At 41.2% G+C, this 14,317-nt stretch overlaps 1 protein-coding gene across 6 annotated transcripts in view; it reads right to left on the minus strand.

Annotated features, from left to right (window-relative positions):
• Window positions 1-14,317, minus strand: part of SYNE2 (spectrin repeat containing nuclear envelope protein 2) — a 181,387-nt gene that overhangs the window by 147,804 nt on the left and 19,266 nt on the right. For all 6 annotated transcript variants that reach the window (XM_064659377.1, XM_064659380.1, XM_064659379.1 and 3 more), the window contains exons 3-8: window positions 4,737-4,798; window positions 3,686-3,781; window positions 3,348-3,425; window positions 3,163-3,255; window positions 1,996-2,177; window positions 153-349 (exon numbers count right to left, since the gene is read on the minus strand). In XM_064659377.1, the coding sequence (XP_064515447.1) occupies window positions 153-349; window positions 1,996-2,177; window positions 3,163-3,255; window positions 3,348-3,425; window positions 3,686-3,781; window positions 4,737-4,798 (708 nt within the window). The remainder of the gene's footprint in view (window positions 1-152; window positions 350-1,995; window positions 2,178-3,162; window positions 3,256-3,347; window positions 3,426-3,685; window positions 3,782-4,736; window positions 4,799-14,317) is intronic.

The following is a 14,317-nucleotide window of genomic DNA, read 5'->3' on the forward strand; positions in this document are numbered from 1 at the left end:
AGAACTTGAGGTTTGAGAATTACAGTAAAGATCAATGTTCCATTTCAGACTTAAGCACAGTCTTACTTTTTCCTGTGTTACAATTCAAGGCACACAGGATTATATTAATCTGACTCCTGATAACGAAGATTAAAAAAAAGCTGATCATTTACCTTCAGGCTCAAGGAGTCGTGGGATATTCAGCTCCAGTTCTGCAATTCTGAAAGCCTCTTTCAGGTTTTCTTTACTGCTTCTGGCTTTTGCCTTCTCCAGATCAACTAGACCTGGTCGTAAGGTTTGGATGATGGCTAAAAAAGCCAGTCCACTCCGCCAGCTGGACTTGAAATCAGTCACGTTGATAGAGCCGTGCCTACCCCAAAAATTATTAGAGACAAAATATAAGGCTTTCTGAGTAAACAGGCTAAAAGTACAAATTTAGAAATAGAATATAAGTTTAGTAAAATGGAGGATGAACCAAATCCAAGAGAACCCTGCCACTGAACTTCTGCAGAAGCTGAGTCAGACAACAGTACAGCCAATACCACCCAATTTTTTTACAAGTACATATTTTTATATTATTCTTAAAAATGACTATTTTTTTTGTCTTATGTTGCATTCTGAAAATGAAGCCTTGCTGATCCAATATCCCTTCTGAACAACACCTTTGTGCTCAGTATTTTTGCTTTCTATGGGATGGAAAAACAACAAGCAAAGCACTGCAGAACATGACGTATTTGTCTGTAAGGGCACTGAGAACTGGAATCAACTCTGGCATTTTACACAACCCAGAACTTAAAAAAGTTATGTACTACTGCAGGAAAATATTTCTTTTTCTCTTAGTTTAGTGTCTTCAAAACATCTTCTATTAAGCAGTGCCTGGACAGGACTGTGAGATGCCCAGCACTGCAGGCCACAGTGAATTCTGGGACAAGTTTCCAAAAACAGCCTGTATATTATGAGTATGTTACAGCATGGAAAAGTTGTGGGATTTCGGGTGATCAAACTTAGTTACAAAACAACCAGCCAAGACTTACAAGACTTTTTCCTTTATCAAAAACTACTGATTCACTGATAACAAAATCATTCAGTGTAATGACAGTTCAGAACAGATACTACAAACCAGACAGTAGTATTGCTGAAAAACAGGCAAAAGAAAGAGGAAGATTAAATAGACAAAGAGATGGTTTTTACATGCCAATTAATCTTGTTCTGACAAAACACAGCTAAAAGGCAAACTTCAGTGCTATTCTCCCAGAAGAAAGTGTCTGATGTGCTGATGAAGGTCTTTATCTCCAACTAATAACATGGAATATTAGCAGAATGTTATTAGAACATAAAGCAACCAAAGAGCTGGAGAGAAAGGAGTGACATCACTGTAAAACATATTTGAAAGATCCTGGAGCAAAGCAGCAGCCCTTGAAAAAAAAGTGTAAGTGGCAGAAAGTCTGCTCCTTGCAAGAAATATCTGTATCTGCTGTAGACTGTGTGCTGTGAATACTCCCACTGAAAGCAACAGTGCTATCTGTACATCAAGCATAAGGAAACAACTATTTAGAATTAGGGACTGGGACCTCCAGGATGAGGATTATTCTTGGGGATCATACACTGTTTTGACAGAAAGAAACAAGATGTGGGAATCGTAGAAATCCTACATTTTCCATTTAAAAAAAAATTAATTATTGAAATTTTTTGAACCAGTGCCAAACATGAGGATTAAAACTAGCAAATCATGTAAACATTCCACTAGACCTCTCACACAGAAGCCCCAAAAAAGAACAGCAAAGCAACTCAAATTACATTGTTGTATTTTATTAATAAGATGAGCTTCACTCATCTCAAAACATTTAGGGCCTGATTGATGCTAAAAGTACAGGTAAGCACATCTGAAACTTAAAGAGATTTCTGCTAAGCTGTCACTAAGCAATATTAAAAAACAGGGAGAAATATCACCACATTTAGAGGAAAGCAGTAATACAAAATGTAGCATACTATTTATAAGGCTTGGATGGAACTTACAGTGAACACTGTTCTTTAGCCCACAACAATAGAGCCTTTGTAGCAGACATCTTCCATCGTTCCTTAATTTTAGCACTTTTTTTAGCTGATCTGCTTGCCTTTGGAGAGGAGTCAACAGCACTTGAACAATCAAGTGAAGGCTGATTGTAAGTACAAGCAAGTGTCCTGGCAAGTTCTTCAATCTATCAGAGATAATGGGAGACTTAATCAGGCTTCAGTGAAAAATTACCAAGACATCAGTGGCAGAACACCACAGAGAATTAGACAGGACTCAAATCACAGCTGTAACAGTAGTTTCCCTCCCACCCAAAATCAGATCAGGCTTCTTAATCTGTACAATCTGAACTATTTCATGTGGAATTCCCATCTTTAGGCAATTTTTTGGCAGGATATATTAATCCAAAGACTTCCATGTTATCCTGTGAGTACCAGCAATGACGTCAAGGGTCCTTCTCACTCAATTTCTACTTCTACCAGTGACAGCAGTCTGTGTTTTCTGCTCTCAACAGTGACATGTATTAGACATGCTCAGAGTTAGCCTGCTCACTCAGGGTGCAGGCCTCAGAGATCTACATTTGGTTAGAGAAGCTTGGTTTAGGTAAGAAGGTACTGCATAGGCTACAGGCAGCACAAGAATCTTCAGCATCAAAGTGCCTCTACCATGAAAAATATGGGCCAAATACTGTTAAAAAACTTTGCTTCTGAGCTTCTTGTTGTATAAGAAACATTACTATGACAGCCTTTGTGTTATTTCAGGCACCTGGTACCGAAAAAAATAACAGCAAGAACTGTACAGTTCAACAGCACAGTCAACAGCGAAGAGCAGGGCTGCCTCTGAGGGAGATGGATGAGCCACTTCACACTATTTGCTCCATTTGGAGCTTAATCCATACAGGTCTTAGACAGGCAAAGGTTAGGCTGTTTTTTAATTTGTTACTTCAAGAAAAATCTCAATCCTTCCTACCATTTGCAGCTACATACTGTTCATCACTGCCATCACTGCACTGGCGAAGCAGCACTGGTGCATCTCCTCCTTGAGCTGTCACTTCCAGATGTCAGAAGATAATCTTTTGCTTTGTTCTAATTCATCTCATTTGGCAATCATATAACACATTTTTGTGCTTTTTCCCCCCTACTAAAACTCTCTTACATCGCTGAAATACTTACATGAAAATGAAATATAATGGTCCAGATTAGGCCAAGCACAATGGAAGGTTTTCCTTCGATAATGTCAGCAACATGAATATTTATGAGCTTCAGCTAAGAAGGAAAAAAAAGGGATCATTGTTAACAAAGAAAATGTTCCACCAGCTAAACTGGCTTTAGTTGGGAATTTTGAAGTTAATACTCACTGATCTGCTCTTTAAAAATGTCAGAGCATTTTCTATATTACTTCTACACTGGAAGGTATTAAATCCTTTTTCCCGTGGCTGCGAAGCAAAAAGAACATGTTACATCCTCAACTGCAAAAATCAATTTTATTCTACATTTTGATAAGGGAAGTCCTGCTAAGATTCATAAACTGCTTTGGATCAACTTGTTTCAGTGTGTTTCAGAGTCAGTGGTGTAAACTTGCAACTAGCTCTACGACTCCAGAAGGATCATTCATATGGTTATAATTAAGCATATCCAGAAATCTTTGCTGGATTTGAAAAAGGATTGAGGTAATATTTTTATTACTCTGTCTTACCAGATGTTGACCTGAAAGCACTTCCAACAGATCAAGAAGCAAATGTCCTTGCTGTATGTCTGTATACAGGTCTGAGATAACAGAAGGAGGCGTATGCTGCAAAATAAATTTTTATCTTTTGTCATTTCGAATTCATCACACTACAAAACATCACACTCTGATTACTCTGTTAAAAAATGTTTAGCATCCTTTATTTTTTCATTAAGCTGAAATAAAAATCCTGCATCTAATCAGCCATATCCCTCTTCTTCTAACCCTTTATTATGCTTGTGTCTTATTCCCCTTTGCTCTGCCTCTGTGTTTTATAAGGGTTATTTTAGGCCTCACTTTCAAATATTTACATTTTTCAAGGATGCATGTTGCAAAAGACCCCAAAATTTTGAGAAAGGGAAAGCTAAACAAAGCAGTTAATTCACATTTTGAGACCTTAATCAATATACCCCAAGTACAAATCTGAGTATAAAGTTGCATAACTAAACCTCTTTTTACCCACTTGTGGTGAACATAACACAAATTTAGCATGAGCTCATCAGCTTCTGCTCAAGGAGGGACCAAAATAGGATTATTTTTTCTTACCTGAGCAAGTCAGAGCCTCAGCACAGCTGCAGGAGCTGTTTTGTGAAAGCTTAAAGAGTGCCTACGCTACTATGAGGTTTGTCTTCATACTTACCAGTTGCTCAGTTCAGCTCATTACACTCATGTTCTTGGATTGCATAATAGAATAACACTTACCTAATCACAGTAAAACTAATTGTAAACACAGAAACCCATAAAACCCCGAGACATGTGCCACAATTCACCACAGGTTTTACCACATGAGCGAGGAAGAGTGTCATCTACTTAAAAACCCTCTCTTACAAATGTTCTTGGACATTCACCAATACAGTGCTGTTGCACTTATTAAACAAATGCTTTCCAGGGGCTACTTTTTCCATCCAGTGATAAAAAAAACTCGTACTAATTTTGTTTATTCCTAAAAATCAATCTCCATACAGCACATCCAAATTGAAAAGGCAAAAGGCATGTCTTTGCTAAAGAATCCCGTTCCTACCTTTGCCAATATTGAATTTATCCAACTAGTGAAGGTTTTCTTCTGTGTGAACTCTCGCTGCACTGGGAAATAAAAAAAAAAAAAAAGGAAAAAAACTGTTAATGGAAAAAGTTATCTGGTTTTATTTCTCTCTCTTAAAAACTTACACGGCGTTCATCTCAAACCTAAGGTCCATTCTTCCAGATATTATGTTACTATTAACTATTATTTAACATCAGTTTTTCTTGAGTCATATTTTAGAGATGGTATTTTTTTTCTTGCAGGGTTGATTCTGCAGAGACCTCTACAACCATCAAGCATACTCTACAGGATGCAGCAAGAAGCAACTAATGAAGGTTTCCTCAGAAGCTCAGCAAATACAAACAGTGGTGTGAACACATAACTCTATAAAGAAATATGTCTACAATAACTCTGTTCATTCCTAATGTTCCTTGAAAGACTCTGGGCCATCATCAGTACGAGATACATCTGGAAATTCAGGAAAAGCCATGCATTACATTGGGTGATGGGACTGTGATAAATGCACATCTGCAGGTGAAGCCACACGATGAGATGTCTTGGTTGCCAACTGAAGGCCTGGAGAGTTATTTGGCTGCCGTGGGGGGAATACAACCTCTAACAGCAACCTTTTCAGTGCTGGCCCCCCCTAGGGTATACAGATTATTAATCCAGCCAAAATGGAGCTCATAGGGTTTTAAAAAAGGTGGAAGAAAGAAGGAAGTGTTTGAACTTGTATCACTGCAAAAAAACAGTGACGCAGAACTCAAAGCGTGACCCAGTGACACACAGAGATCCAGCTCTGCCCCCAGGTCCCTCACGGTGGTACAGGGTGAGCAACTACCACCAGTTGTGAAGGGAGACAGGGAGTTAGTTAAGCCCATGTTTCAAAAATTAGAGTATTTAAGCTGTTTCTCGTACCAGAGTAGAGCTCAAGAGAGGGGAAGGCCTTTCTCCATGGCCTGTGGGCAGTAGAGACAAAAAAAGGATGAGTTCCCCCGAAAGGTGAAGCAGATGGTGAGCAGCAGAGTCAGACCAGACCAGCTCTCTGGCCCTGGTCATGGTCAGTGCATTACATGACTCCAGCTCATGCTCCCTCCCAAAAAACCAGCCCATTCCCAAGAATCACCACAAAACCCAACCATACATCCCTAGGGGCTGGATGTCTGTACCCAGGTCTGAGGTGATGGCTGGAGGTGCTGGCCCCTGAGATTACAGGCTCCCATTCCACCAGCAGTCATCCCAAAGGTTCGTGGGAACAAGCCTGAACACAAACTCCTTCTTCCCTCCCTTTCCACAGCAGCCTTGACTGCAAGTGCTGCAACCGGCTTCCCAAAAACAGATTAAAAAGTAACAGCATGCCCAAAAGGGGCCTGCCTGGAGCTGTGGTAAGGTGGTCATCCCTGCCTTCTTCCCCACTGGAATAAACACCCAAAAGGCTGCACTGGTTATGAATAGCCCGGGCATTACAAAGCAGGTCAAATGGACTATTAGCTGAGGAGGGCAAGACTACACAGCTGGGAGAGCTGATGTGTTGGTCACCCAAACCATCACCTTTGGCCTGTGCCAGCTGCAGGGCTCTTCCCACCCTTCCCTCTGAGGGCTGAGGTGGGCACATGGCGACGGGCAGTGCACCAGGGGTATCCTGCAACGCTCATGGCAGGCAGCAGGGAAGCAAAGCCTGAGGGGCAGGAGAGGTGCAAAGTGGAGAGAAAGAACAAGCTCCTCTCCCCGCTGTGCTGGGCGGCCGGAGGGGCTGAGTTAGGTAGTTGGAGCAGAGGGTCATGGAGACAGAGAGGCTCAGAGCTCCCATGTACAGAGAGGCAGATGGACCAGGGAATGCCCATCCAGGGCCCTGGTGGGAGCACAGGAGAGGCCGGTGCATGTCCTGCTCCACGGCCTCAAGGCAGCTCCCTAAGGGGCTGTGAGTGGTTCAGCAGGGTGAATGGCCCATGGAGGAACACAGTGGGCAAGGCAGCTGGGGGGTACTCGCTGCCCACTTCCCAGCTGGGATAAATCCTCCCACTGCATGGGAGAGGCATCTGGACACTGACCAGGCCATGGGCTTGCACAAAGAAACAAATCTAGGTGGGAAGAGACCATCTCTTCTGCCTCTGAAAGCAAGCTCTTGCACCAAAGATTAATTAAATGCAAGTTTGACATCATAAGGCAAGTAAAAGACTACTCAGCAATAGATATGTATGTTTTGGTAGGCTTGGCAGGATGAAGGATACCAAAAATATCAAGCCCTTGGGGGGAAAAAAAATAATGTTGACTCCTCTGCCCATGAAAATGAAAATGCCACTCAGAGGAAAACGTCTCACACTTTACTACACTCTGGGAATTTGCAAACACAAACCCCAGTTGTAGCTATCTTTTCATCATCCAAGATGGCCTGAAGGAGCTTCATCAGCTCATGAGGCACAGCAATTCTCTTGAGGATAACCCAGCTTCCTGCTCCCAACACCACAGGCCTCCTCCTGCTTCACTGGGAGGGTGAGTGGCAACAAAAACATTCATGCATTATGTGCATCGAGGACTGTTTTGCATCCTGTAACTAAGGCGCCTTTCAACAGCCCTCCTCTAATGTGCAACACTATGATCCTGTTGGAGCATGAAGCAGTCAGTTTGCCCTGCTTACTGCATTGTTTTACAATTCTTCATAATCATCAGAGATCATACAGAACAGTAAGATAAGGGCAATCTTAAAGATGCAGACAAAAATGCAATGACAAAATCATGTTTTGTTCGGGAAACAGAAAGTGCAAACATGCTCACGAGGAGTACAAAAATAGCATGGAGATACTGGCTTCATGTTAGCACAGCACCCAACCACACCCTTTGGTTGAACACCACGTGGGAGCCATTCCAATTACTCAACAAGCAATTATTGGGTAGCTGCGCTCAATTTTATCAGACAGTCAAGGCTGGCATTGCTCTAGCACTTAAAAAGGGACAGAAAGCAAATACTGACTACTGTGCCTGACGCCAGTGACTTTTGCAGCTACAGCTCTTGCCAAACATACACTACTGCTATTGCTTTGGAGAACTTGCATTTGGGATCAGTCACAGAAAGATGGTTAGGAGGAGACACTTGGTCTTGTTTTGGTTGACATCCATATTAACATGCTTCATTATGCAATATGGGCCAGATACTGGAAGTGTTGATTCACATGAGCAGCTCTCAGGCAAATGTCTCACCAGGTGAAAGTATAAGGTGGTTAGTTCACTGTACACACCTAAGAACACTTTAAACCCGCCACTATAGCCACTGCCTAATGCAATCCACCAGGCTGCCTTCCAAGCAGCTGCCGCCTCAGCTGCCTTATTTTCCTACCCAAATAAATAATAACAATAATAGACTTTCCCCCTGAATTAATAACAAAACTCCAGGCCCGCCAATATTTCCCCAGATTGTAGTGCAGCAGTCACTGTTTCCAGGCAGGCCACACCACACACAGCTCGATACAGATGTGCTTCTGGCACCGTGGCAGGCAGTCGTATTGCAATTTTCAGGCTGAGTGTGTTTTCCCTCCCAGCTCCCCTCCGACGACGCTACTGCTCAGAGGCACTAATGATTTAATCAAGCTCTCCAATTCTTATCTCTACCACGTGGTTAATTAATACGGATTTTTATTTTTATGAGGGTGAATGGATTCTTTGTTAGGCCTTTTCGTAGGACTCTAAGTGACCTTGGTTTTTCTCTTGCCCTAGTTTTCAAAACATCACTGATCCAGAATAGGAAAGCTATCAAAAAAACCCCTGATCATTCCTTCACTTCAGGTCAAAACTCGCCAACTCAAAAAAGTGGATCTGAAAGAACAAAATAAGAACCTGCTAATCTGAAAGCAACCAAAATCTATCATATTTCACTGTGTGTTAACAACTCTTTAGGGAGGAATAACACATACAAGAAATGTGTCACGTAGGCTATTCAAAAATCAATACACACTGCTGGACAATGACTGTTTTATTCAGTAATGAGCTATCAACAAGTGCTACAAACCAGACTGATCATTAAGAGCACAGGGAATGGCAGGGACCACACCAGTGCTGAACTCTCCCAGAAGGAAGAGGAGAGCAGAAGCACTGCCAGCCACTGTTTTACTCTCAGCCTTCCTTCAGCGGTGATACAGAAAAAACAGACTTAAAATTAGTCTCCTCTCCTCTGTTGCATTTTGTGTCTCCCTTCCTGAGGTAGGAGAATGGCAGCTCCAAGGAAAGCACCGCCTCCTCCCTTGGCAATAAGCTGAGGCAAGCAAATCATGACAGAACAGATGTAGCCGTCTGTCCATGCTCATCAAACATTGTCACCAAAGAGGTTTTCTTCTATCACAAGGACTGGTGCATCATTGCCAGTGAACAATTTACAACTGTATGGCTTTTTTCCTTAAAAAAAGAAAAAAAATTTAACCAATTATTTGAAATTATGAGCACAAGCCTTTCTGTCATCTTCCCATCTTTGTTTCACCAGAAGGAATTACCTCTTGTGTACGATATTTTTATATCTTCCTTTCACCACTGGGGTCAGCTGAGGCTATGTCTTCAGTAGCAAGCAGGGGAGCTCATCAGGAACAGATCAACAGATCAAAAGAGCTGGTGCTCACCACACAGCATATCCACCATGTGTGCAGGGAAGAAAGGCTGTGTCGGACTAACTCTAGCTTCAATGCCCACAGACAGCTGCAGCACCTTCTTGGGGCATTTATTTAAGTTTCATCCAAAATAACCTTTTCTACACTCCTTGACAGCTCAGAAAAATGAACTGAATCATGGTCAGCAGAGATAACTGAGAGCTCCTTCAAGACAGAACTGCTGATATGAGCTAACACACCAAGCAGGTACATTATCTAAATGATCAGAACTATCAGAAGAAACCTTAACTACTTGCCAACCCAGGGAAAGAGTGAGCAATTCACCCCCGAGCCCTTTGTGTAGTCCCTTCCTTTCCACTCAGCCACTGAGTTTCATTTTCTGCAGACAGGAAAGCAGGGAAAAGAGTTATTTCCAGCATTTATGTTCAGCAACATCGTGTTAAGCAATTAAAAAACCAAGTATTTTTTGTAGAGATTGAGAAGTTTATCCAAAGCTCAATGAAGGTGATGAAAATATTTCTACAGGAATAGGTCTTTTCAAATCCAAATATTGTATAAATATTAACTAAATCACTATTACCACATCTGTGCAGCAAATGGGAACTTCCCTTTCTGCACTATTCCTTTCAACCTCCTTTTCCTTTTGAAAGCAAATTGTCCAATTTACCAAAAGCCCTGCATATTCACACCAAGTTTCACCCCCCTGGCTTTTCTTAAACCCTTTTGCTTTTCTTATTGCCAGGATGCTGGAAAAGCTCTGCTCTGTGAATCACCTCTGTCTTGACTCCACAGCAGCCCATGAAGTGAAGCACTGCAATACTGGGGGCATAGACAGAGATTGCAGGTCAGATTCTTAAAGGTACTAAGTCACATCACTTATATATCAACATACTTTTAAAGATAAGGGCTTAAGTGGCTTTTGTAACATTTTAAATAAAATCCACAGTGATCAGAGATCTGAATGTAGGGTCCTCCAGTGCCCTTTACAGGTGCCTCAGAAGCTGTCCACTCCTTAGGCATTTTAATGCCAGTTTTTAGCCAGTTATGCACCCGATTATGCCTTTAACAAATTGAAAGTTATCTAGCAGGGAACACATTTATGCAACTCTACGATCTATTTTTTACATTTGGCATGTGAAACAGACAAAAATAACAATGACTGATTTTTTTTTTTTAAGGCAGTGGCACGTGTCTGTTGCCTCCCCAGTGCCATCAGCCCCATCACATGCCATGAAGCCGAGCAGTTACAGGAACTGCAGACCAGCCTCTCTCCCGGGCAGCATAAACCAGGCACAGATTTCTGTGCAGCTGCTGTGGGAGCTTTTCAATTTGTAAAAGTTACCCTTGAAAAGTCATCATAAACATTTAACGGACTTTTTTTGATCATTCTGGTTAAAGGAAAAAAAAAGCGTAGTTGTAATAATCGAGTGGCCCCAACAGACGAGATGCACAGTTAGAACAAAAAAAAAAGCTGGGTAAGAATTAGTAGTCTACCTGATCTCCAAATGAATTAAGAGGGTCTCAAAAATAAATCTCCCTCTGCTCAGAGATGAGTACAATCTACTACAAGCTGCACAACTAAACCTATTCATACATATCTCCATATTTTCAATTTCACTTGAGGAGAAATCATTCATAAAGGATTAGACATATCTGCATGAAAATAGCATCACTCATTTATATCATTAAACTCTCTTCAAAAACAGTTTTCTTCAAAAACTCTCTTCCGTTTTAGCAGCCACATTCCTATAGGATCATCCTTTGGGTTAAAATAATAAACAGTAACACAAACACGGATTAATAAGTGGAGCCAAAAATTAGGACCCCTGTAGTTAATTAAACAGTGAAAGAGTACGTACATGCCCCAAACTCCAAGAGCTAAAACACACTCTCTTTTGTTTGAATTAGCTCAGAAAGCATGAAAAGAAAAGTGAAAACAAAGTTCTGCACAGGCTTGGTGGGAAACGCCACACGTAGGGTCTGTTTGCTGTTCTAGGGAAGACAGAGGAAAGAATTGCGCACAGAAGGGAAAATAAAGGTTGGATCATCCCACAGGTAAAGAGATTTACATTCTGTAGGAAAAAATGATCCTGCTCCACAGTGCCACAAACCCTGTTCAGTTCCTGCTGTAGCCATCCATCCACGAGCAGCTGCGCATTCCCCTCTCCTGCTCATCAGCAAAGAGTATTTCTATCTCCAACAGCTCTTAAAGCACTGCCATGAAGCCCTTCTCTTACCAAGGAGATGATCTGCCTCCTCAATCTCAAGTAGCCAAAACCAATTTTGGATGTTGACTGTGCCTCTTCAATTTTCAGAAGACTGAGCACCAGGCTGGATCCCTCTCTGGGGCCAGCCTATAATGCAGTGCTGGGAGGGAAATACGGGAGGAGGAGACATAGGACAGGGATCCTGCTTTATTCCTCCCATGCTCAATGCCAGCCAAGCCCTGAGCTCCTGCCTGCCCCTTCAAGCAGCAGAAGTGACTTTAGGTTTCAGAGATGGTCTGTGGCACAATGGAACATCTCCCTGGCAAGCATCCTCTCTTCACCAAAATGTTTGCAGCCTGTCTGGCAAGAGAAACCCTTCTCTTTAGTATTCCCTCATTGGATATATCTGTAACCAGTCCAGCTCCAGGCTTTTCACCTGCACTTTTACATGGCTGTGCAAGGACACAAGCAGCTTTGCGGCCGCTCTTAAGTTGTGCTGCGTCAGAAAAATGGGAGAAAGCGGAGAGGTGCTGAAGGAAAGGGCAGAGATAATGCTGATCTTAATCTGATTTAATTTTATTATAACATCTAGGACAGAGGAAACAAAAAAAAGAAAATAAAAGAAGCCTCTCAAGTCCTGACGTCACGCATTTTCATAGCGATTTCCATTTTCTTGGCAGGGAGGAAGGGGGTAACTATTACTCTTTGATCTGAAGATCAGCTCGAAAACTGGTAAAGGTTAAAGAGCAATACAAAAATCTGAAAAGATACATATATAGGGGTTTATATTCTTGCAGCTTTCTACTTCAGCCTCATGATTTTGTGACTAGCTTCATTGTTAGAAAATGTCTGGTGATGGGAGCATTAGAAAACCCACTGCTTTCATTTCTTTACCAATTTTACCGATTTTCTTCATGTTTTTCAAGCTTCATTAAATCTCCTTAAAATAATTAGCTGACAAAAAAGATGCACTGAGAACAAAGTTATATTTTTATCTATTTTCTAGTGAATTTCTTCATGGCATCTTCTAGGACAAACACTACTAAGGAAAATGAATGTTCACCCTAGAACACTCTTCTACCTAAAAATACACTAACATAAATTCCACTAAATGAAGTTTTAATACTATTAAGCCACTACCAATAATTTAATAGGAATTCTATAATAATTAGAGCTACTAAGTAGTAACCTCTTCACTAATTACGTAAAGGAGGTTGTTTTCCCCTTCCTTCTTTTTCTTCCCAAAAGTGCTGTCCTCCTCACAGAAGACTGTAACTAAAATTAAAGTCAAACATACTTAAAATAACAGACCTACACATGGTTGAGAAGAAAAACAAAAGAAAGCTAAGCATTTTATTACATTTTTTAGGCATAAACTTCACAGAGTTATATAACCAAACAAATTGACACATTAAGTTGATCTTGTCCTAATTAACCAGACTAGACAAGTGCTCTATCCCCACTGGATGCCTTTCAGGAATAATGGAAGATTGGATCACAAAGAATTAAAAAGCAGATCAAAATATGAGCAAGATCTAGACTACATCCAGACTAGATCTCACTCCTGCTTTTCCCTATTTATGTATGTCTCCCATTACACTACTATACAAGGCTGGACATATTCTTTGAAGCTATATCCTAGCAATGTGGAAAGCATAAGTTTTACATCCATTTTCAGTCACACAAAATATAAGCTGCTTTTCTGACAATTATAAGCAGGTGTTCCTTGAATCTGAGATATTTCTACAACTTCTCCAGGTGAACCTGAAGATTTAAATCAACCAAAGTCTCTGGCTGCTTTGCAAATCTCATCCCAAGATTGCTTTTAATGGAAAAACCTGTTTCCTTCAGTGACCCTATTATTCTTAGTTGACCTTTGCCACCATAGAGCTGCGAGTAGAGCTACTAATGGTTCCTACATGTCATGTCAGGGAGCGTGTCTTTGGTGCTTCCTCACGGCTGTATTGCCATTTGCTTGTTTGACCCTGAGCAGATGCTGCAGAGCCACAGCTCCACCGACAAAACGTGTTGGTACCATTTGTTGTATCTTTAATCATCACAAAAACTGCTTATGTCACTTCTAAGGGATGTCTCCGGATGTTTTACAACAGCCAGGCACAGACATCTTGGCCCCAGATTTGCAGTGTGTTCATCTCAGCGTAATCTAGGAGCTCAAATTATCACAGCAAAGAAATACAGTCATGTCAGTTTTACTAAGCAGGGCTCCTTCAATGAGATATTGACCAAAAAAAAAAAAAAAAATCAACTGTTATTCAACACAAACACCAATTTGACTTTTCAGAAAAACACATGAATTTCAAAGTAAAACCCTATCCTAAAATTGCAGGTAACTTTAATTCTGCCTTAGAGCTATGGAGTGTTTTTCAAATCTGTTTCCCGACAACAGCCGCCTCAGTCTTCCTACCAAAGGCTGAGTTTGACTGGCACAACAAATGTGTGTCTGACAAGATGTGCTTGGTGCAACAGTCAGACTGGCTCCTGTCTGCTACAAGTTTTTGCTCGTTCTCCTGACAATGTAACACTGAAGCAAAACGGAAGAAAATTCACCATTAAAGACGCTTTGGCTTTAGACCACTATTAACACCCACTCGTCACAACACATGGCTCCAATGACAACATCAGTGCAAATACAGATCATAGAAGTGACTTGGCAGAATATTGTTTTGCACCATCTGTTTTAAACATATTTTCTCTCAACTAAGCACCATAGAAATTTCACTGCAAGGGAGTTAAGAGGAAATATCTCTTGTGGAAACATGAG

The sequence above is a fragment of the Pseudopipra pipra genome, chromosome 6, assembly GCF_036250125.1.
Source record: "Pseudopipra pipra isolate bDixPip1 chromosome 6, bDixPip1.hap1, whole genome shotgun sequence".
NCBI classification, from domain to species: domain Eukaryota; kingdom Metazoa; phylum Chordata; class Aves; order Passeriformes; family Pipridae; genus Pseudopipra; species Pseudopipra pipra.